Genomic DNA, 25,778 nt, shown 5'->3' with positions numbered 1-25,778 from the left:
GAAGCAGAGAGGGATGATCACTGTGATGTGTACTGTGAAAAAAAAAAAAAAGAATATTCGTAATTGCGAATATAGCGCTATATTCGCGAATATTCATGAATTCGTGAATATGCGATATTCGCGAATAAAATTCGCATTGCGAATATTCGTGAGCAACACTATGAAGACTTGCTGGTGCTGCAGAGATGAGACGTTCAGGAGGAATAACATGTTAAGGATGGGATTCTTGGTCTTGAACATCAGAGGATCTGGATAGAGCGTCAGCTCGTAAATTCTTCTCTGCTGGACGGAAGTGAATGAAGAAGTCAAATCTGGAGAATAACAGAGACCATCGAGCCTGCCTAGGGTTGAGACGATGGACAGTCTGTAGATAGAGCAAGTTTTTGTGATCAAAAGAAATAATAACCGGATGTACCGAGCTCTCCAAGAGATGACACCATTCTTCGAAAGCCAGCATTATTGCCAAGAGCTTGCGATCTCCAATGGAATAATTTTTCTCCACAGGAGAGAAGGTCTTAGAAAAAAAAAACGCAAGTTACAACTTTTCCATTAGAGGACTTTTGTGTTAAAATTGCACCAGCTCCAGCAGAGGAAGCATTGACTTCCAAAAGAAATGGCTTGCTTGGATTGGGTCTTGACAAAACCGGAGCAGAAGCAAAGGCAGATTTTAACAGTTTGAAAACTTCTTCAGCCTTTGGAGTCCGAACCTTCGCATTAGCAGTCTTCTTGGTGAGAGAAATGATCGGGACTACCAATGTGGAGTAATGAGGAATAAATTGCCGATAGTAATTGGCAAAGCCGAGAAAGCGCTGAATAGCTTTCAGGCCAGAAGGACGAGTCAAGTCCAGTACAGCGGACAACTTGTTAGGGTCCATTTGAAGACCTAGACTGGTGATGATTTACCCCAGGAATGGAAGGCTGGCTTTCTCAAAAGTACACTTTTCCAGATTAGCATAGAGATGGTTGTCTCGGAGATGTTGTAAAACTTGGCGGAAGTGGGAACGATGAGTCTGAACATTAGGTGAGTAGATGAGAATGTCATCCAAGTAGACAACGACACAGGAGTATATAAGATCACGAAAAATATAATTGACAAACTCCTGGAAGACTGCTGGAGCATTACAAAGTCCAAATGGCATTACAAGATACTCGAAATGGCCATCACAAGTATTAAACCCAGTCTTCCATTTGTCTCCTTCTTGTATGCAAATCAAATTATAGGCCCCAATAAGGTAAAGTTTGGAGAAGATCCTCGCTCCACGCAGATGATCAAATAATTTCGAGATAAAAGGAAGTGGGTAGTGGTTCTTGACAGTAATCTTGTTCAAGCCACAGTAGTCGATGCAAGATCGCAAAGATCCATCCTTTTTTTCCAGAAGAAGAATCCTGCACAGGCAGGGGAGGACAACTTTCTAATGAATCCTTTCTGTAGATTTTCTTGGATATAATAAGACATGACCTGGGTTTCGGGTACAGACAAAGGGTACATCCTGCCCCGAGGAGGTGTGGTCCCGGGCAATAAGTGGATAGGACAATCGTAGGGACGATGTGGTGGTAAAACTTCAGCTTGTTTCTAACTGAAGACGTCAGCAAAGTCCTGAAGGAACAATGGCAGACCGGGCAAAAGGAGACACCAACTTGGACGGAAGAGTATGAATAAAGTTGCTCTAGCAGTAGCTTCCCCAACAAAATACTTCTCTAGTCTTCCAATCATGATGCGGGGCATGTAGTTGTAACCAGGGAAGGCCAAGAAGAAGAGTGGAGGTACAATGTGGAAGTACATAGGACAATGGACGCAGAGGAAGCAGGAGACAATGTGACTGTGGACGCAGAGGACAATCTCTGAGGAAATGATCTGCACCAGTGCAGTAAAGGTAAAGATTCTCAGCTCGTTGGCGGGTTCTTTCCTGCAAGGTCAGGTGAGACCGATCCACCTGCATAGCCTCCACAGTGGGAGGCAACATAGAAGGTTGCGGTGGTTGCTGGAAGAGGTGTGCCAGGCGAGGAAAGCGCCAAGGTAGTGCAGACTCCCTTTCTTGACGTAGTTACTCACGTCGTTCAGAGAAATGAATATCAATCCAAGATGCCAACTGTATGAGTTCATTCAGGGTGGTGGGCAATTCCCGGGCAGCAAGAACATCCTTGATATGGGTAGAAAGTTCTCTCTTGAAAGTGGCACAAAGAGCTTCATTGTTCCAGGATAACTCTGATGCCAGGGTACGGAATTAGATGGCATACTTGCCCACAGAGGAGTTGCCCTGAGAAAGACTCAGCAAAGCCGTCTCAGCGGAGGAAGCCCGTGCAGGTTCTTCAAAGACTCCTTGGAATTCTGACAGAAAAGCCCGGAGATTAGTAGTGAGTGGATCACTGCGATCCCATAGCGGGGTTGCCCAGGCCAGGGCCCTTCCAGTTAAGAGACTGAGGACAAAGGCCACCTTTTCTCATTCCGTAGGGAACTGTTCCGCCATTAGTTCTATGTGCATGGAGCACTGTGTCACAAATCCACGGCAAGACCTGGGATTCCCTCATACTTCTCAGGAAGAGACAGGCGGAGCTTAGAGAGGCGACACTGGGACAGGATGAGGCTGTGGCTGCTGTGGCTGTTGTTGAGCAGATAGCAACTGTTGTATCATGGCGGAAAATTGGTTTAACTGTTGTGCCTGCTGGGCCAAATGCTGCAACTGGTGAGCCACAATAGAGGCGAGATACAGATTATCGGGCAGCAGAACCCCAGTGGGATCCATGGCCGGATCTTGCTGTAAGACTCATGGTAGTGGTAGTAGCACTGCTGGATGTGGATCCTCCAACCTGTGTGGCAGATGACACGGGCCGTATCGGGGAGTAGAGTCTAAGGTGCCGCTGGTCTTCACCAGAGCCTGCCACAAGGCAGGATGGGCTTGCTGCGGGAGGCGACACCCAGGTCACTACCCCCGATACGACTCGACCACACAGATAACTGGGCAAAACGAGGTACAGAAGGATGAGGCACAGGCATAGTCAGACTTAGCAGAAGGTCAGGGCAGGAAGCAAAGGTTTGTAGTCAAATAATGTAGCAGAAGGGTCAAATACACGGGCAAGGCAACAGACAATTGGAACGCTTAATCTCAGGCTAGGGGCACTGAAGATCTGGCAAGGAAGTGTGGGAGGTGCAGGGATTTTATAATGTAGTGTCAGGTGTTACACATAATATGGGCGTGGTGGTCCTTTAAATTTCAGAGCTCCGGAGCGCGCGTGTCCTAGGAGACAGGGACGCGCGCTGGAGCTGAGACACAGTGGAGGAGGTGGTAGAGGACTGTGGTAAGTGACAGGCTGGGATTCACATGCGGGTGCGTCCCGCGATGAGAATCCCAGCCCCACCGGCAGCAGGGGAGAGGGGAGCAATGCACTGACAGCCAGCGCAAGTGGCCGGAGCGCATTGTGTAACAATCAGGTATCTATCAACAAAAGGGGATACTTCATGCGCCTCTATTTTATTGTAAAAAGCATACAAAAGCCGCTAGCATAGTGGGAAGGGGGGCCCAATGAGAGAGGGAGAACTTAATAAGGGACATGTAACTGGGGAAAGGGGGCTCAGCCGTCAAACGTTACTGTGCTCTATCAAGTGGGCTGGATACTAGCATGGTGCTCTACATGTCATCATTGTTACTGGCAGCCTTTGTTACTGGCAGCCTTTGTATTCCTTATCTACGGTATGTGCAGTTATAATACTAACCAGTTGTCCCCTTCTCATTAATAGTTGGTGTGTGCGACCTTCCCTACATAGCATTGAGGCTGGTCTACATCATAGTGGGAATAGGTTTTTAACCTGCCCTCATACCAGTTACCAGTAAGTTTGGACTTTTTTCTGTGATCTTAAATCATTTTGATCCCATTTTCTGGTAGTGGTCCATGAGCTATGTCCTGTCCTTTATGAAGGCTTGCTAACATTTGGTAATCAAGACCCCATGTTTACATGATCAATGCTGGCCTACTAACATGAGTATGAAATACAGTCTACAAAAACGTTTTGATTTTATCCATTGCACTAATGAAGCTATGAGTTAAAGGGGTATTCCAGGCAAAACCTTTTTTTATATATATCAACTGGCTCCGGAAAGTTAAACAGATTTGTAAATTACTTCTATTAAAAAATCTTAATCCTTCCAATAGTTATTAGCTTCTGAAGTTTTCTGTCTAACTGCTCAATGATGACGTCACGTCCCGGGAGCTGTGCATGATGGGAGAATATCCCCATAGGAACTGCACAGCTTCTGGGACGTGAGTCATCAGAGAGCAGTCAGACAGAAAACAACAACTCAACTTCAGAAGCTAATAACTATTGGAAGGATTAAGATTTTTTAATAGAAGTAATTTACAAATCTGTTTAACTTTCCGGAGCCAGTTGATATATAAAAAAAGTTTTGGCATCGGAATACCCCTTTAACACGTGTGGAATTATATACATAACAAAAAAGTGTGAAAATATGTCATATTCTAGGTTCTAGCCACTTTTGGTTTGATTACTGCTTTGCACACTCGGCATTCTCTTGATGAGCTTCAAGAGGTAGTCACCTTAAATGGTCTTCCAACAGTCTTGAAGGAGTTCCCAGAGATGCTTAGCACTTGTTGGCCCTTTTTGCCTTCACTCTGTGGTCAGGCTCACCCCCAAACCATCTCGATTGGGTTCAGGTCACCCCCACACCATCACACCTCCTCCACACCAGCACACCTGTGAAGTGAAAACCATTTCAGGTGACTACCTCTTGAATCTCATCATGAGAATGCCAAGAGTGTGCAAAGCAGTAATCAAAGCAAAAGGTGGCTACTTTGAAGAACCTAGAATATGACATATTTTCAGTTGTTTCACACTTTTTTGTTATGTATATAATTCCACATGTTAATTCATAGTTTTGATGCCTTCAATGTGAATCTACAATTTTCATAGTCATGAAAATAAAGAAAACTCTGAATGAGAAGGTGTGTCCAAACTTTTGGTCTGTACTGTATATATATATATATCTATATATATATATATATATATATATATATATATATACATATGCATGTGCGCGGTGTGAGTTTGTGCTTTAGGGTGCACACCCTAATGCAAAAGGCTGCGCACGCCTATGAATTCAAGAAGCAGCATTATCCTAAATAAAATTAAAAAAATGTTAATTTGAGAAACCTCTTCATCCCATGAACTGCAACAAATCCATTGTTTTCGGACCATATTTCATGAATTGTAAAGAATTATAATTACTCCCAAAGACGATGGAGAAACAGAGGGAATTGTTTATAACTCAGGTGATATTGTTAATGTGTTTGTTTAATTAAAAAATCCCAATGGAATTTTTGTATTATTATTATTAACCAAGATAGATCTCTACAGATCGGTGGGGAATAAATCACAAAGGAGACAAAAGACATTAAATATTGTGACGCCTGTTCATATTACCGAACTGCAAATGAGTAAGTAAAATGCTTTACTGTATTATAGACAATTTTTGTATTATAAAATGAGAGTTAGAAATTTTTGGGGGTTGATTTATTATTGTCGTTAGAAGCTTTTTTATTTATTTATTTTTTTTGCACATGTGTGACATATTTATCTTACTATCAAAGGGGGGGGGGGGCTTAAAAAATTTGGTGCACATAGCAAAAAACAATAAATCACCTCAGAAAACCATTTTGTGAGATTTCTTCTATTCACTGTGACCTTTCTGCACGAAAAGTAGCAGTTGTTACTTGTGCTAAAATTTCCGCCGCTGAAAGTGTTCCGCGCAAAGAAAGAACATGTTCATTCTTTGCGCGGATTCCGCGGGCGGACCATAGCCGTCAATGGTGACGGCTCAGTGCACCGCGGCCCTAGCGCCGAAGCACCCTCGGCGGCGGCCACTAGGCGGAATCTCTGCTCGCGGAACTCAGCCGCGAGAATTCCGTAGTGTAAAAGAAGTCTGCAAACTGTATTCAATTAAGATTATAGGTGGCTGTACAGTGGTCCCTCAAGTTACAATGTTAATTGGTTCCAGGACGACCATTGTATGTTGAGACCAGAACTCTATGGAAACCTGGTAATTGGTTCTGAAGCCACCAAAATGTCATCCAAAAATAGGAAAAGGGAGGATTAAAGAAAAATAAGTAGATAACTACAGATAAAGCAAATCCTTACATATAAAAGTAATAAAGATCTGCTGGGAGCTGTAATCACTGTCTATGTCAGTATTTCCCAACCAGGGTGCCTCCAGCTGTTGCAAAACTACAACTTCCAGTATGCCCGGACAGCCGTTGGCTGTCCGGGCATGCTAGGAGTTATAGTTTTGCAACAGCTGGAGGCACCCTGGTTGGGAAACAATGGTTTATGTAGAGGACGGGAGCTTCTTCAGGGTCCTATATTGTACACACAGTGTCCCAAATGGAGCCGCCCTTACTTGGTGTCCAAAGGAGCAGCTAAGCCTGGCACAGGCAAGGAGTAGTACAGAACTTGTAGTTCTTCCCTGTACTGTAGGGGGCGCTACCAGACATCCAGTCAGTGCAGGCACTTCAGTAATAGAGGTGATTTACCAGTAAAATGCCCATTCTGATTGGTCAGTTCCTCCAGTTGTGACACGTTTCCCAGATCTGGACTGTCCGTACATTGTATGTTGAGTCTGGTTTCAAGTTACAATGGTCCAGAAAAGACCATTGTATGTTGAAACTATTGTATGTTGAGGCCATTGTAAGCTGAGGGATCACTGTATATGGACTAATATTGACATTCTATACGGTCATACTGTTTCATATATATATTTTATTAATCTAATTTCATTGTATTATTGTACTATTACAAGATCCTCTAAATGACAATATTTTTTTTTATGTTGTTAGTAGTTTATTGAACCAAACTGTTCATTTAACTCAAACACATAATTCTAAATAGTAAAACTAGAGAAACTAAATTTTCAAGAGCTGCATATAAAAAAAAACTCAGTTCCATTTTATCTTTCCAGAATAAAATCTCACACATCGTAGTGTATTAGTGTTCCCTAAAGGTTCTGCTGCATGGAGCTGTAATATGACGATAATTGTCTCCTAAGGAGGATTTCTATACTTTCGTATGTTTAGATGTAGGTATTTTGTATGCCAGAAGTCAACCCGAGTGTCTCATGCTATAATCCATTTTATATGGTGCTAACTTCATCTAAAGTCCATCTCCTGTGATATTGGCTCATACTAGTCTTTCTCATCCTATAGTCAATCCTCTGTGATGGTCATGACTTGTCTCATAGTCTACCTCCTGTGGAGATGGCTCATTCTATAACCCTTCTTTTGTGGCTAAAGCTCATTCTATGACCCTTCTCTTGTGGCTGTGACTCAACTTTTAGTTAATCTTCTGTGGTTGTAGCTCATTTTATAACCCTTTTCTAGTGTCTCATCCTATAGTCCATAGTCTGTTGTGGTGTCTTGTCCTATAGTAAATCTCCTGTGGTGGTGGCTCATCCTATAGTCCTTCTCCAAGTCCATCTCCTGTGGTGGTCGTTGGTGACAGTCTATCTCCTATGGTGGAAACTCATCGTATAGTCCATCTCCTGTGGTGGTCGTTGGTGACAGTCTATCTCCTATGGTGGGAACTCATCGTATAGTCCATCTCCTGTGGTGGTGGCTCATCTCCTGTGAAGATATCTTGTTTTATAGTCCATCTCCTGTGTTGGTGGTGGTGGTTCATACTATAGTTCTTCTCCTGTGGTGATGTCTTGTCCTATAGGCCATCTCCTGTGGTGGTGGTGGCTCATTCTATAGTTCTTCTCCTGTAGTGGTGTCTCATCCTATAGACCATCCTTTTTGTTGGCAGCTCATCCTTGGTCAATCTCCTTTGGTGGTAGCACATCCTATAGTCCTTTTCCAGTGGTGATGGCTCATTTTATAGTCCATCTTCTGTGGTCAACCCTGCTCCACCACGTGATGCTAGTTTTCAACACAGAAGTCAATGAACACTTTCTATGCATACAGAGCCATGTGAAATCTTACATACAAGTTGCATTTTCACCCTTAACTTGTTTAAAAGGGTGACTAACTTAGGATAGGCTTAGGATAGAAATCATATGACGCATAGGATACCCATACATAAACTACATGAGGTTAAACAGAAATATCATAAACCAGAAAGAGGAGCCACGGGTGTCTCATGCTATAATCCATTTTATATTGTGCTAACTTCATCTAAAGTCCATCTCCTGTGATATTGGCTCATACTAGTCTTTCTCATCCTATAGTCCATCCTCTGTGATGGTCGTGACTTGTCTCATAGTCTACCTCCTGTGGAGATGGCTCATTCTATAACCCTTTTTTTGTGGCTAAAGCTCATTCTATAACCCTTCTCTTGTGGCTGTGACTCAACTTTTAGTTAATCTTCTGTGGTTGTAGCTCATTTTATAACCCTTTTCTAGTGTCTCATCCTATAGTCCATAGTCTGTTGTGGTGTCTTGTCCTATAGTAAATCTCCTGTGGTGGTGGCTCATTCTATAGTCCTTCTCCAAGTCCATCTCCTGTGGTGGTCGTTGGTGACAGTCTATCTCCTATGGTGGAAACTCATCGTATAGTCCATCTCCTGTGGTGGTCGTTGGTGACAGTCTATCTCCTATGGTGGGGACTCATCGTATAGTCCATCTCCTGTGGTGGTGGCTCATCTACTGTGAAGATATCTTGTTTTATAGTCCATCTCCTGTGGTGGTGGTGGTGGTTCATCCTATAGTTCTTCTCCTGTGGTGATGTCTTGTCCTATAGGCCATCTCCTGTGTAGTGTTGAGCGGCATAGGCCATTTTCGAATTCGCGAATATTCGCGAATATATGGATGAATATTCGTCATATATTCGCGAATATTCGCATATTCGTAATATTCTCATTTTATTTTTACATATGCGAAAATTCGCGTATGCGAAAATAACATATGCGATAATTAGCATATTCAAAAATTAGTATACGTGAACATTTGCATATGCAAAATTTTCGCATATGCAAATATTCGCACACCAGTCTCACACAGTAGTATTAGAGCCTTCTTTACACCACACAAGCTGGAAGCAGAGAGGGATGATCACTGTGATGTGTACTGTGGAAAAACAAAACAAAAAAAAAAAAAAAACGAATATTCGTAATTACGAATATATACCGCTATATTCGCGAATATTCGCGAATTCACGAATATGCGATATTCGCAAATAAAATTCGTATTGTGAATATTCGCGAGCAACACTACTCCTGTGGTGGTGGTGGCTCATTCTATAGTTCTTCTCCTGTAGTGGTGTCTCATCCTATAGACCATCCTTTTTGTTGGCAGCTCATCCTTGGTCAATCTCCTTTGGTGGTGGCACATCCTATAGTCCTTTTCCAGTGGTGATGGCTCATTTTATAGTCCATCTTCTGTGGTGTTGGCTGATGACATAGTCTATATCCTGTGGTGGTGGCTAGTCTTCTGTTTAGCATGTTTTCTTCTATTTTCTATAGATAATACACTGTTACTGAAGATGAACACAAGTTTGGTAAAGGAATTCCGTTTCATGGGCCTCACAGACAGACATGAACTTTACATTCCTCTATTCATCCTTTTCCTTTTTGTTTATATCATTACTGTACTGGGCAATGTTGGGATCATTGGTTTGATTAAGATGAACAAGCATCTCCAGAAGCCTATGTACTTATTCTTAAGCAACCTTTCATTTGTAGACCTTACATACTCCTCATCTGTCACTCCTAAGATGCTACAAGACTTGTTATCTGAGTCCAGGACCATCTCATACATCGGCTGTTCGCTGCAGATGTACATATTTGTTTCGTTTGCAACCATTGAATGCCTCCTTCTGGGTGTTATGGCCTATGACCGCTATGTAGCTGTCTGCAGACCTCTGTTATATGGTGTTATCATGAGTAGCATTGTGTGTCTTCAGTTGGTGACTTCTGCTTATCTGGGAGGCTTCCTGACTGCGTTGGTGCACACTAGTTTTGTGTTTCACGTGAATTTCTGTAAATCGAACGTCATCAGCCATTACTTCTGTGACTTGTTGCCACTTTTCAAGCTGTCTTGCTCTGATATATCTGTCAATATCGCTGTGATGTTCATTTTGGGTGGTTTGGTAACTATGACATGTCTGATCATTATCATTGTGTCCTATACTAATGTAGTCCTGGCCATAGTGAGAATTCGATCTGCTCAGGGCAGATATAAGGCATTAAGCACCTGTACCTCTCATATGACTGCTGTCACCATCTTTTATGGCACGGTGCTATTTATGTATTTCCGTCCATCCAACAGCTATGCTCTACAGCAGGACAAAGTAGTGTCAGTCTTCTATAGCATACTTATACCAATGTTAAACCCATTGATTTATAGTCTGAGGAATACGGAGGTTAAAGAAGCTTTAAAGGGACTGGTAAAAAAAATAGTTCAAAACAAATGTATTGATTAGCTTCATCATACTGTTAAAGGGGTATTCGTATCTCATAAAGTATTGACATATTACCTGGATTTACCTTCATTACAATTATGACTGCTGGGGGGTCTGACCTCTGAGACCACTACTCTGATCCTGACAATGAAGGCATCAAAATGCTGTGGCCCTACACTGCAGTATCCCTTGTGGCTGGTCCCTAGGGTGGCTTGTTTTTCCACTTTATTCTCTGATCCAATCCTTACACGAAGCAAAAGATGGTTTTGATTGGACAATATCTTCTGACTCCACTATGAGCTTCATCTTTTGTGTGTCTTAAATTGTGTGGATGATCGTTCTTATGCAGCTTTTCACGCACGTGATGATGTAGTGTATCAAGGGACTTAGTGCCAACCATATGGAAGTGGCTGCATTTCAGGCTCCTCACAAGCCCCTACCCAACCAACCAACCATATGAAGAGCTTGTGCAACCTAATCTTTCATCTGCAGCAGGAAAGATGGTAACAAATTATAGTCAAATTTGGGCAGATAAGAGAGTAGATATAATTTGGCAAAGACATGCCTCTGGACCACACACTCTTGCGGACATTTCTGTTTCACAGTCCTCTCGCCTGCATGGCATGGGTATGGTTACTTAGTGAAATACCACCCTGGCATGGAGTTATCAGGTAGGGAAAAGCTTGTCTGAATTTTTTTTATTTTTTTCATATTTCAATTTTTATCAATTTTCAAGTTTAACCCCTTAACGACAACAGATGTAAATGTACCTCCTGATGCGGTCGTACTTAACGCACCAGGACGTAAATTGACGTCATGTACATGAAGCGAGCACCAGACAATGGCAGACATCAGCGATCATGCTGATGTCTGCCATTAACCCTTCAGATGCAGTGATCAATACAGATCACAGCATCTGCTGCAATGCAGTGGTTTAAGTGAATGATCAGATCACCCGTGGCGCTGCCGCTCCGATCATCCAACATGGCGGCCGGAGGTCCCCTCACCTGCTCCGGCTGTCATCCCAGGGTCTTCACCTCTGGTCTGAGATTGAGGAGACCAGAGAAGAAGATCGCCAATAAGATCGCCAATAATACTGATCAGTGATATGCCTTTGCATAGCACTGTTCAGTATATGCAATCTAATGTTTGCTATAAATAGTTCCCTATAGGGACTATAAAAGTGTAGGAAAAAATTGTTAAAAATGTAAAAAAAATATGTGAAAAAGCCACTCCCCCAATAATAAATTAAATGGGCCTTTTTTCCTATTTTATCCCCAATAAGCGTAAAAAATAAATAAACATATTTGGTATCACCACGTGTGTAAATGTCCGAACTATCAAAATGTAATGTAAAATATCCCGTACAGTGAACGGTGTAAACGTAAAAAAAAAAAAAAAGTCCAAAATTGATGCTTTTCTTGTCACATTTTATAAAAAAAAATTAAAAGTGATCAAAAAGTTAAACATAAGCAAAAGTGGTACCAATAAAAACTACAGATCATGACACAAAAAAATGAGCCCTCATATTGTCCCATATATGGAAATGAGAAAGTTATAGGTGGTCAAAATAGGGCAATTTTAACTACTTAGGGACCAAGGGCGATAGGGACCGAAATTCCCACAGTTGTACAGGTACGCCCTTGGTCCTTAAGTACCAGGAAGCGAAGGCGTACCTGTACAATCATGGGAATTTCGGTCCCGGCAGGCACCCCGTGCATATATCCAGGGGGGTTCTGATATCTCCCCATGTCAGTGATCGCCGAAAATCGCGGATGAATTCACACCGGCAGCGTTTCCGGGTCATACAGGTCTCCGGTGACCCGGAAAATAAGGGGGATCAGGGTTGTCCGAGACAACCACAATCTTCCTGAAGGGATAGGAGTGAGGTGGCAGGGGTGCCACTCCTCCTATCCCTGCTATTTGTCGGTAAGAAGTGATCGACCAATAGCAGATCGGGGGCGGGGGGGGGGTTAAAGTTCAGTTCCCCCATTCTGCCCACCCACAGTAGTCCGGGCAGAACGGGGGAAACCGACGGGGACCATCGGCGATCGACGGCAGGCGGCAGAGGATGGCGATTCAGCTCCCTGGTGCGGCTCCCTGGTCCGACGATCCTATGGAAGCCAGTGAGTACTTGCTTAGCAACTTCTGGAGGGCTACAGTTTGGAGACCACTATACAGTGGTCTCTAAACTGTAGCCCTCCAGACAGCTGTTTGCTGTTTGGGCATGCTGGAATTTGTAGTTTTGAAACAGCGGGAGGGTCACAGTTTGGAGATCACTGTGCAGTGGTCTCTAAACTGTGGCCCTCTAGATCTTGCAAAACTACAACTACCAGCATGCCCACACAGCAATTTGCTGTCTGGGCATGCTGGGATTTGTAGTTTTGCAACTTCTGGAGGGCCACAGTTTGGAGATCACTGTGCAGTGGTCTCTAAACTGTGGCCCTTCAGATCTTGCAAAACTACAACTCCCAGCATGCATAAACAGCAAACAGCTGTCTCATCATGCTGGGAGTTGTAGTTGCGTACCTCCAGCTGTTGTATGACTACATCTCCCAGCATGTCCTTCCACGATCAGTACATGCTGGAAGTTGTGTTTTTGCAACAGCTGGATGCACACTGGTTGGAAAATACTGAGTTAGGTAACAGAACCTAACTGAAGGTTTTCCAACCAGTGTGCCTCCAGCTGTTGCAAAAGTACAACTCCCAGCATGCACGGTCTGTCAGTTCATGCTGGGAGTTGTAGTTTTGCAACAGCTGAAGGTTTGCCCTCCCCCCATTGAATGTTCAGGGTACATTCACACGGGCGGGTTTACAGTGAGTTTCCTGGTTCGGTAAATTTTCCACTGCAGCGCAAACTCCTAGCGATAAACTTTACGTAAACCCCGGTGCGAATGTACCCTAAAAACACTACACTACACTAACACATCATAAAGGGTAAAACACTACATATACACCCCCTTGCACTGCCCCCCCACCAATAAAAATGAAAGCGTATCGTACAGCAGTGTTTCCAAAATGGAGCCTCCAGCTGTTGCAAAACAACAACTCCCAGCATTTCCGGAAAGCCACTGACTGTCCAGGCATGCTGGGAGATTAGCAACAGCTGGAGGCACCCTGTTTGGGAATCACTGGCGTAGAATACCCCTAGGTCCACTCCTATGCGAGCCCTGTCGTATTTCAAGGAAACAGTTTAGGACCACATATGGGGCATTTCCGTACTCAGGAGAAATTGCACTACAAATTTTGGGGGGCTTTTTCTCCTTTTACCCCTTATGAAAAGGAAAAGTTGGGGTCTACACCAGCCTGTTAGTGTAAAAAAATTATACTAACATGCTGGTGTTGCCCCATACTTTTTATTTTTACAAGAGGTAAAAGGAAAAAAAGACCCTAAAAATTTGTAACACAATATCTCCTGAGTATGGAAACACCCCATATGTGGTCGTAAAATGCTCTGCGGGCATACAACAAGGCTCAGGAGTGAGAGCGCACTATGTACATTTGAGGCTTAAATTGGTGATTTGCACAGGGGTGGCTGATTTTACAGCGGTTCTGACATAAACGCAAAAAATAAATAAATGAATACCCATGTGTGACCCCATTTTGGAAACTACACCCCTCACGGAATTTAACAAGGGGTATAGTGAACCTTAACACCCCACAGGTGTTTGACAATTTTTCGTTAAAGTTGGATGGGAAAATGAAAAAAAAAATTTTTTTTCACTAAAATGCTGGTGTTACCCGAAATATTTCATTTCCTCAAGAGAATATAGGGAAAAAGCCCCCCAAAATTTGTAGCCCAATTTCTTCTGAATAAGAACATACCCCATATGTGGATGTAAAGTGCTCTGCTGGTGCACTACAATGCTCAGAAGAGAGGGAGCGACTTTGGGCTTTTGGAAAGACTATTTGTCCGGAATTAAAAGCCCCCATAGTGCCAGAACAATGGACCCCCCCCCCCCCCACCACATGTGACCCCATTTTGGAAACTACACCCTTCACTTAATGTAAGAAGAGATTCTGTGAGCATTTACGCCCCACAGATGTCTGACAGATTTTTGAAACAGTGGTCTGTGAAAATGAAAAAGGTAAGTTTTCATTTGCACAGCCCACTGTTTCAAAGATCTGTCAAATGCCAGTGGGGTGTAAATACACACTGCACCCCTTATTAAATTCTGTGAGGGGTGTAGTTTCCAAAATGGGGTCACATGTGGGGGGGTCCACTGTTCTGGCACCACGGGGGGGAATGGTAAACTCACATAGCCCCTGACTTCCATTCCAAACAAATTCTCTCTCCTAAAGCTCAATGGCGCTCCTTCTCTTCTGAGCATTGTAGTGCACCAACTGAGCACCTGTTGTCCACACATGGGGTATTTCCATATTGGTTTTTTTACACATCCGACTTTCACAAAAAGTCGTCACCTGTGGGGTGTTAAAGGGGTACTCCGGTGGAAAACAAAGCTCTCTGCTGACATCTCTGTCCATTTTAGGAACTGTCCAGAGCAGCATATGTTTGCCTGGGGGGCCCTACTCTGGACAGTTCTTAAAATGGACAGAGATGTCTGCAGAGAGCACTGTGGTCATGATGTCAGAAGGATTAAGATTTTTTAATAGAAGTAATATACAAATTTGTTAAACTTTCCGGCACCAGTTGATAAAATAAAAAAAAATTTAAAAAAATTTCCACCTGAGTACCCCTTTAACCCCTTAAGGACTGAGCCCTTTTTCACCTTAAGGACATTTTTTGCACATCTGACCACTGTCACTTTAAACATTAATAACTCTGGAATGCTTTTACTTATCATTCTGATTCCAAGATTGTTTTTGCGTGACATATTCTACTTTAACATAGTGGTAACATTTTTTGGTAACTTGCTTCCTTTCTTGGTGAAAAATCCCAAAATTTGATGAAAAATTTGAAAATTTTGCATTTTTCTAACTTTGAAGCTCTCTGCTTGTAAGGAAAATGGATATTCCAAATCATTTTTTTTATTCACATATACAATATGTCTACTTTATGTTTGCATCATAAAATTGACGAGTTTTTACTTTTGGAAGACACCAGAGGGCAAATTTTTACAAGGGGTAAAAAAGAGAAAATTTTAACTTGTATTTGAAACCCAATTTCTCTCGACATACCTCATATGTCTATGTTAATTGTTCGGCGGGCGAAGTAGAGGGCTCAGAAGGGAAGGAGCGACAAATGGTTTTTGGGGGGCATGTCACCTTTAGGAAGCCCCTATGGTGCCAGAACAGCAAAAAAAAGAATGGCATACCATTTTGGAAACTAGACCCCTCGGGGAACATAGTAAGGGGTAAAGTAAACCTTAATACCCCACAGGTGATTCACGACTTTTGCATATGTAAAAAAATAAAAAATAAATGTTTCTCTAAAATGCTTGGTTTCCCAAAAGTTTTACATTTTTAAAAAGGGTAATAGCAGAAAATACCCCCAAAAATTTTAAGACCAATTTCTCCCGATTCAGAAAACACCCCATATGGGGGTGAAAAGAGCTTTGCTGGCGCACTACAGGTCTCAGAAGAGAAGGGGTCACATTTGGCTTTTTTGAAGAACATTTTGCTCTGGGGGCATGCCGCATTTAGGAAGCCCCTATGGTGCCAGAACAGCAAACAAAAACCACATGGCATACTATTTTGGAAACTAGACCCCTCGGGGAACGTAACAAGGGGTTAAGTGAACCTTAATACCCCACAGGTGTTTCACGACTTTTGCATATGTAAAAAAATTTTTATTTTTTTTACCTAAAATGCTTCTTTTCCCAAAAATTTTACATTTTTAAAAAGGGTAAAAGCAGAAAATACCCCCCATAATTTGTAACACAATTTCTCCCGAGTACGGCAATACCCCATATGTGGCCCTAAACTGTTGCCTTGAAATATGACAGGGCTCCAAAGTGAGAGCGCCATGCGCATTTGAGGCCTAGATTAGGGACTTGCATAGGGGTGGACATGGGGGTATTCTACACCAGTGATTCCCAAACAGGGGGCCTCCAGCTGTTGTAAAACTTCCAGCATGCCTGGACAGTCAGTGGCTGTCTGGTAATACTGGGAGTAGTTGTTTTGCAACAGCTGGAGGCTCCGTTTTGGAAACCGTGGCGTACCAGACGTTTTTCATTTTTATTGGGAAGGGGAGGGGGGTTGTGTAGGGGTATGTGTATATGTAGTGTTTTTTACTTTTATTTTATTGTGTGTTAGTGTAGTGTAGTGTTTTTAGGGTACAGTCGCACGGGTTCACAGTAGTTTCTCTCTGGCAGTTTGAGCTGCGGCAGAAAATTTGCCGCAGCTTAAACTTGCAGCCGGATACTTACTGTAAACCTCCGCCCATGTGAGTGTACCCTGTACATTCACATTGGGGGGGGGGAACATCCAGCTGTTGCAAAACTACAACTCCCAGCATGTACGGTCTATCAGTGCATGCTGGGAGTTGTAGTTTTGCAACAGCTGGAGGCACACTGGTTGTGAAACACCGAGTTTGGTAACAAACTCAGTGTTTTGCAACCAGTGTGCCTTCAGCTGTTGCAAAAGCTACAACTCCCAGCATGTACGGACAGCGGAAGGGCATGCTGGGTGTTGTAGTTATGAAACAGCTGGAGGCATACTACTTTGGCTGGGGATGCTGGGGATTGTAGTTATGCAACAGCTGGAGACACACTGGTTTGCTACTTAACTCAGTGTGCCTTCAGCTGTTGAAAAACTACAACTCTCAGCAGTCACCGACAGCCAACGGGCATGCTGAGAGTTGTAGTTATGCAACCACCAGATGCACCACTACAACTCCCAGCATGCACTTTAGCTGATTGTGCAAGCTGGGAGTTGTAGTTACACAACAGCTGAAGGTACACTTTTCCATAGAAAGAATGTGCCTCCAGCTGTTGCAAAACTACAAGTCCCAGCATGCCCATAAGGGCATGCTGGGAGTTGTGGTGGTCTGCCTCCTGCTGTTGCATAACTACAGCTCCCAGCATGCCCTTTTTGCATGCTGGGAGCTGTTGCTAAGCAACAGCAGGAGGCTGTCACTCACCTCCAACGATCCAGCCGCACAGGTCAGTCCCTCGTCGTCTCCGCCGCCGCCGCTGCTTCTGGGGCCCCGATCCCAACAGGGGCGCCGGGGATCGGGGTCCCCAGCACCCGGGGTGCACGTCCCGCACCCGCTCACGTCCTCCAGAAGAGGGGCGGAGCGGGTTGCGGGAGTGACACCCGCAGCAGGCGCCCTGATTGGTTGGCCGGTAATCCGGCCGACGAATCAGGGCGATCGTGAGGTGGCACCAGTGCCACCTCACCCCTGCTGGCTCTGGCTGTTCGGGGCCGTCTCTGACGGCCCCGATCAGCCAATAATTCCGGGTCACCAGGTCACTGGAGACCCGATTGACCCGGAATCCGCCGCAGATCGCTGGACTGAATTGTCATAATGACCCCCCTGGGCGATATGCCCCGATGCCTGCTGAACGATTTCAGCAGGCATCGGGGACCGGCTCCGCTCCAGATGGTTGCGGGGGGCCGGTAAAACACATGACGTTCTCATACGTCATGTGTCCTTAAGGACTCGGAAATGGAGACGTATGAGAACGTCATGTGTCCTTAAGGGGTTAAGGTGAAAATGGGCTTGGTCCATAAGGGGTTAAACATACTAATTTTCCTAAAAAGTTTGATATAAGTGGTACAATAATAGATGGTACAATAATAGAAAATTATGTAACCATGGATATCATTTTAATCGCATTGACCCACAGAATAATGGAAACATGTCATTTTTACCATAAAGTGTACAGCATGAAAACTGAACCTTCCAAAATTAGCTAAATTGTGCATTTATATTTTAGGGTAAAATGAGTAATGTTCTTACAAAGTAAAATTGGTCTTGCAAAAAACAAACCCTCATAGGTTTGTAGATGGAAATATACAAGAGTTATGAATTTTAGAAGGCGAGGAGGAAAAAACAAAAATGCAAAAATAAAATTGGTCTGGTCCTTAAGGGGTTAAACAAAGAAGAATGACAAAATGGTACAAGCCAGCAGAGGTAAAACATAAGGTACCACTGGAATGCGATGGCATAAGGAATAATGGTTGTACAAAAGGTCAGACATGACTAAGACAACCGCTCTTTGGTTGTCACTTACATGCATGAAGTGAGGGAATGACATAATCCAGCCATCCACTCTGTCTCTGTCCAAATCCATCTCTAAAAGCAGCTACCACCCTCTTGAGAGAGACAGACTATGTGGTTTCTACCTTGCAATGATGAGTGATTCCCCCTTTAATGTTGAGAACTGGGAGGTGTGTGCAGCCTCAGCCAATTAGACACTGAACCTCTCTCTGCTGCTTAGAGCAGTAGAGTGGAGGCTGGCAGAGAATATCAAGGAGCCAGAGAAGACAACAGAGGCCAAAGGAGCCATGCATATCAGGAAGAATGATGGTTGACAGGGAAAATATCCAGGAAGCGTGGTGGCCTTGGAACAATTTTTTTTAATAATTCCCTGGAGTACTCCTTTAATGTTCTTGCAGACCTGAAACATGTTGCTGTTAGGTGTCTTATGATGTCTGTCATTTGTTGGATGAAGTAAAAAAGTATTCCTTTTAACCAAACCGAGGAGCTGGACTTCCCTTCTTGTATGTGCACTTGATGTGTGTTGGAGACCCTGCTGCCCTTTCCGAGCTCAGGTGATTGATGAGTGGAGGAGGGAGATGTTATCTTGTGACTTATATTATTTACAATACAAGGCACATGAAGTTCTTACTGGAGAAAGAAGATATTGGCCCTCATTTACTTAGAAAGTCGGGTTTCTGGTTGTATTTGAACCCGACGCCTTAGTTTCCTTGCTTATTTATTATTGTGTCGCAGGCATGTCGCAAGTAATTTTTTTGGGGTGTCGCATGCTCGTATTTGTGTTGCATTTTTTTAAGTAAAAAAAAAAAAAAACATTAGAAACAATCACATAAAAAGAAGCAGTCACTCATTTATGAGAAAAAAACATCACACCAAAAAATTCAACACATCAGGCTTTCCATAGGTTAGATAGGGCTATTTGCAACAGGTCAGAGCTGTGGGGGGAGAAAAAAAACAAAAAACGACAATTCGGGTGCTTCACAATGATAAATATGTGTGAAACGGTTAGATAGGGCTAGTTGCAACAGGTCAGAGCTGTGGGGAAAAAAAAGAAGAAAAACCAGACAATTCGGGTGCTTTACAATGATAAATATGTGAGAAAGGGCCTTCTTTGTCGGGACACGCCCCTTTTTCGGGTACCAGCCTACCCGAGTCGGATGACTCGGGAAGAACTGTCACGCACTGGCGCATGATATCTGCGACATGTCTGCGCCATGTCGCAGAAAAAATGCGACAAAAAACCCCCACAAAAGTTGTCGGGTTGTGAATAGTAAATGAGGGCCATTGTCCGATCTGGACCAAATTTTCATGTGAGTTGCCCTTATAAATGCCCTTTTGCCAGATATAAAGATTGGATCAGAGAAAAAAGTGGAAAAATGAGCCACCCTACTGGCACCTCTCTACTTGGAAAGAGTGTGAAGAGCCTGCAGTGCTGTGGCCCCTTCCTTCTTATGGTCAGTGGGGATCCCAGAGGTCAGATTCCCTATTGATCACATGAAAGATTTTCCTCTTTAACCCCTTAAGGACTCAGGGTTTTTCTGTTTTTGCACTTTCGTTTTTTCCTCCTTACCTTTTAAAAATCTTAACCCTTTCAATTTTCCACCTAAAAATCCATATTATGGCTTATTTTTTGCGTCACAAATTCTAATTTGCAGTGACATTAGTCATTTTACCCAAAAATGCACGGCGAAACGGAAAAAAAAATAATTGTGCGACAAAATCGAAGAAAAAACGCCATTTTGTAACTTTTGGGGGCTTCCGTTTCTACGCAGTGCATATTTCAGTAAAAATTACACCTTATCATTATTTTGTAGGTCCATACGGTTAAAATGATACCCTACTTATATAGGTTTGATGTTTTCGCACTTCTGGAAAAAATCATAACTACATGCAGGAAAATTTATACATTTAAAAATGTCATCTTCTGACCCCTATAACTTTTTTATTTTTCCACGTACAGGGCGGTAGGAGGACTCATTTTTTGCGCCGTGTTCTGAAGTTTTTATCGCTATGATTATTGTTTTGATCAGACTTTTTGATCACTTTTTATTCATTTTTTAATGGTTTAAAAAGTGACCAAAAATGCGCTCATTTGGACTTTGGAATTTTTTTGCGCGTACGCCATTGACCGTGCGGTTTAATTAATGATATATTTTTATAGTTCGGACATTTACGCACGCGGCGATACCACATATGTTTATTTATTTTATTTTTTGACACTGTTTTTTTTTATGGGAAAAGGGGGGTGATTCAAACTTTTATTAGGGAAGAGGTTAAATGACCTTTATTAACACTTTTTTTTTAACTTTTTTTTTGCAGTGTTATAGTTCCCATAGGGACCTATAACACTGCACATACTGATCTCTCATGCTGATCATTGTTATCCCATAGGGACCTATAACACTGCACATACTGATCTCTCATGCTGATCATTGTTATCCCATAGGGACCTATAACACTGCACACACTGATCTTCTACACAGATCACAGGTGTGTATTAACACGCCTGTGATCAGTGTTATCGGCGCTTGACTGCCGATCGGACACCGAGGAGGCAGGTAAGGGCCCTCCCGGTGTCCTGCAAGCTGTTTGGGAAATCGCGGCGGTCCCGAACAGCCCGACTGAGCAGCCGGGTCACTTTCACTTTCACTTTAGAAGCGGCGGTCAAAGGGTTAATACTGCACATCGCCACGAACGGCGATGTGTGGTATTAGCCGCGGGTCCCGGCCGTTGATGAGCGCCGGGACCGACGCGATATGATGCGGGATTGCGGCGCGATCCCGCTTCATATCACGGGAGCCGGCGCAGGACGTAAATATACGTCCTGCGTCGTTAAGGGGTTAAAGGGGTACTCCGGTCCTAATACATCTTATCCCCTATCCAAAGGATAGGGGATAAGATGTATGATTGTGAGGGGTCCCGCCGCTGGGGACCCCCACTATCTGTCATCACCCACCCACCTGTGTGAGCTCTCCACAGCACGGGAGGCTCCAAGTGTGAAGCGTGACGACCACGGAGCCGGAGTATCGTGACGTTACAACTCTAACCCCGTGTGACATCACGCCACACTTGGAGCCTCCAGCGCTGCTGGTGGGTGCGGAATGACAGACAGCGGGGGTCCCCAGAGGCGGGGATCATATCTCTTATCCCCTATACTTTGGATAGGGGCAAAGATGTATTAGGGCTGGAGTACCCCTTTAAAGGGGTACTCCAGGTGAGTATGTATATATGTACATATATATATATATATATAGATATATATATATATATATATATATATATATATATATCTATATATATATATATACTGCTCACTGCTCAAAAAAATAAAGGGAACACTTAAACAACACAATGTAACTCCAAGTCAATCACACTTCTGTGAAATCACACTGTCCACTCAGGAAGCAACACTGATTGACAATTGCAGGTGGTGACCACAGATCATTCTTGGCTGATGTTTTGGTAACTTTGGAATGCTGGCGGTGCTTTCATTCTAGTGGTAGCATGAGACGAAGTCTACAATCTACACAAGTGGCTGAGGTAGTGCAGCTCATCCAGGATGGCACATCAATGCGAGCTGTGGCAAGAAGTTTTGCTATGTCTGTCAGCGTAGTGTCTAGAGCATGGAGGCGCTACCAGGAGACAGACCAGTACATCAGGAGACGTGGAGAAGGCCGTAGGAGGGCAACAACCCAGCAGCAGGACCGCTACCTCCGCCTTTGTGCAAGGAGGAGCAGGAGGAGCACTGCCAGAGCCCTGCAAAATGATCTCCAGCAGACCACAAATGTGCATGTGTCCACTCAAACGGTCAGAAACAGACTCCATGAAGGTGGTATGAGGGCCCGACGTCCACAGGTGGGAGTTGTGCTTACAGCCCAACACCGTGCAGGACGTTTGGCATTTGCCAGAGAACACCAAGATTGGCAAATTTGCCACTGGCGCCACGGTGCTCTTCACAGATATAAGCAGGTTCACACTGAGCACATGTGACAGATGTGACAGATCTGAGTCTGGAGTTGCCATGGAGAATGTTCTGCTGCCTGCAAAATTCTCCAGCATCACCGGTTTGGCGGTGGGTCAGTAATGGTGTGGGGTGGCATTTCTTTAGGGGGGCTGCACAGCCCTCCATGTGCTTGCCAGAGGTAGCCTGACTGCCATTAGGTACCGAGATGAGATCCTCAGACCCCTTGTGAGACCATATGCTGGTGCGGTTGGCCCTGGGTTCCTCCTAATGCAAGGCAATGCTAGACCTCATGTGGCTGGAGTGTGTCAGCAGTTCCTGCAAGAGGAAGACATTGATGCTATGGACTGGCCGCCCGTTCCCCCAGACCTGAATCCGATTGACCACATCTGGGACATCATGTCTCGCTCCATCCACCAACGCCATGTTGTACCACAGACTGTCCAGGAGTTGGCGGATGCTTTAGTCAGGTCTGGGAGTACATCCCTCAGGAGACCATCCTCCACCTCATCAGGATCATGCCCAGGTGTTGTAGGGAGGTCATATGGGCACGTGGAGACCACACACACTACTGAGCCTCATTTTGACTTGTTTTAAGGACATTACATCAAAGTTGGATCAGCCTGTAATGGGGTTTTCCACTTTGATTTTGAGTGTGACACCATATCCAGCTCAAAAGTCACCACACTATTTGAGTATGTTCCCTGAAAACTATCTTGCCTGTTATGCATGGCTCCTGTATTCTTCTCTGGCCATTTGATATTATTTGCCATACTTCCCTCCCATTGCCTCAGCAATGATTACAGATCTGCTCTACCAGCACTCACCCTCCTGCTCTGAGCAGCAGAGAGAGGTTCAGTGCTTGATTGTCTGATTCTGCAAACACCTCCCAGTTCTCAGCACTAAAGGGAGAATGACTCATCAGTGCAGGACAGAAACCACATGGTCTGTGTCTCTCAGGACATGGTCTGTGTCTCTCAGGACATGGTCTGTGTCTCAGTTGCAACGGGGCCCCATAGTAGACCAGTATTATAATTGGCACATGGGGCCTTGTTGAAGATTTAGCATCAGGGCCTAGAAGCTACAAGTTACACTGGGTTTATGTACTGGACGACATCGGCTGCTACCCTGCACCCCTTGTTGTTGTGCCCCTGCTTATTCTTCCATGTAGAACAATGGCTGTCCGGGCATGCTGGGAGTTGAAGTTATGCATCATCTGGAAGGCCACAGTTTGAGACCACTGTTGAAGAACAATTTAAGAATATACATAGGGCTGCATGTATTCTGCATTTGTGCATTTCTCATGTTGCGACCCATGCGTTTCGGTGGCCCAACAGTCCCCAGAAATCCCTGTTATTTACCATCTCAGTTGCGGTAACTCTTAATGTGGACATAATGTTAACACAACTGAGAGGGTGACTAACCACATTAGAGGAGGTGATTTAAAACACAAGTTATTTAATAGAGAATCCTATTGGATATTTAGATACAAGGGAACCGAATGGTATGAATCAGAGACATGATTGGATACTGACATATTAAATATAGGTGCTTTTATAAAATAAACCACATTTGCCCTACATAGATATTTAAAGGTTTCCTTGTATCTTTTCTATCATATTATAGGGTTCCACATGTATTTTATATATTTATATTATCCTCCTATTGCTAATTTCCCATTGTTGTAACCTGTTTGAGATATATATATATATATATATATATATATATATATATATATATATGTCTCAATCTTTAGATACTTTTGATACTCTAACCCAGGTTTCTGATATCTTAATCCAGTCTCCAGTTTTTATATGTGTCTTTTACTAGTGTGTTGTCACTTGCACGTGACTGTTGTAGATTATATAAACTCTTCACTTTTATATGTATGTTATTCCATGATCAAGGATCTAGTTTGATTAAGGATCTAGTAATGTCCTGCGTATTTTCATTGATCCGTGAATAAAGAGTAGTGTTGCTCATGAATATTCGCAATTCAAATATTCGTTGCGAAGATCGCATATTTGCGAATTCACGAATATTACAAATTTTGCGATTAAAATTCTCTATTACGAATATTCGTCTTTTTTTCAAACTGTTTTAAAAACTGAGCACATTGTAGGGATCTCCTTCGACTGATAAATGCAATGCTTGTATCATTAGAGACCCAGGGATGAGACTGTGAGGCGAAAGGTTTATGCATGAGAATATTCGCAATACGAATATTCTCAATGCGAATATTCGTGGAAATTCCACCCTACTTATGCCTGAGAGCCAATGGGAGTTCTGCAAGCACAGCGCACATGCGCAGATGAGCGAAATTTCACTATTAATTTCACATTCGCAATAGCGAAATTTCGCAATTCAAAAAAAGTCACGAATATAAAGAATATTCAAATTTCACGAATATGGGGAGAATATTCATCCTCATATTTGCGAAATTTCGAATATGGCATATGCCTGATAAAGAGTTCCTGATTTGCTTCATACACCCCACTGGATATTCTTTTTTGTATATCTACTATCCGGTCTGGGAGCGCTGCCGGCCAGTCTGAGCGCAGGTGGTTCGGAGCCTGCAGTAGCGAGCTCTTGATTGCATTTACTTCTAAGAAATCCCATTTAGTTGCAGGAATTGTGCATCTCAACGTGACTTCATTTCTATTCTTTAGCTGAGAAGCAGATATACAACACAGCAATCTATGGTTGTGCGACCTTTGTAGTACTCAATGGAGCCCTAGCCTATAGATGACCTCAGCATATTTAGAGGATCTATTCACATTTTAGTTTTTAATTATATATAAGGAAAGGGATAGTGTTCAGGATCTACAACCCTTGTTCTTTAGAAGTCTTTACCGCTATTGGGAAATCCATGTGGCCAGTGTTTAATGCCCATACATGACCCTACAGATCATGGATAAGTCTTTGGACATACATCAAAATATGTGGACAAGTCTGGTCCCCCAGAGGGACACTGTTTGTATGGTTTCTTTCTTTTAGGTATTAGGGTAAGATAATAAATGATATACCTAGGCGCTTGTCAGATGGAGAGTGCTTTGCTCACTTAGCTGCTCAATCCTGTATGTTTCCCCAAAAACCATGCAGTATTATTAGTGATAGAAAAATTGCCCACTTATAAAACACTTAGAAGTACAGTATGGATGAGCACACTCACGGATCTGCACACACTGGCGGGAACCAGTGAGGTAGAGACGCCACCGGCCGGGGCTCTCTCCCTATTTTCTCTGGGTCCCCCCTTGCAATCGATCTATCCATCGGCATATCCACAAGGTAGAT

At 43.4% G+C, this 25,778-nt stretch overlaps 2 protein-coding genes across 2 annotated transcripts in view; both read left to right on the top strand.

Annotated features, from left to right (window-relative positions):
• Positions 1-25,778, top strand: part of LOC130281614 (transient receptor potential cation channel subfamily V member 6-like) — a 75,139-nt gene that overhangs the window by 16,840 nt on the left and 32,521 nt on the right. The gene's annotated exons all lie outside the window — the stretch shown is intronic.
• On the top strand, positions 9,478-10,419 carry LOC130282160 (olfactory receptor 5I1-like). Its single transcript, XM_056530123.1, has one exon. It carries the CDS (start codon positions 9,481-9,483, stop codon positions 10,417-10,419), a length of 939 nt encoding a protein of 312 aa, XP_056386098.1. The 5' UTR covers positions 9,478-9,480.

This window comes from Hyla sarda, chromosome 7 (genome assembly GCF_029499605.1).
Source record: "Hyla sarda isolate aHylSar1 chromosome 7, aHylSar1.hap1, whole genome shotgun sequence".
NCBI classification, from domain to species: domain Eukaryota; kingdom Metazoa; phylum Chordata; class Amphibia; order Anura; family Hylidae; genus Hyla; species Hyla sarda.
Note: the sequence above shows the minus strand (reverse complement) of the source record. Positions and strands in the feature narration are given on the sequence as shown.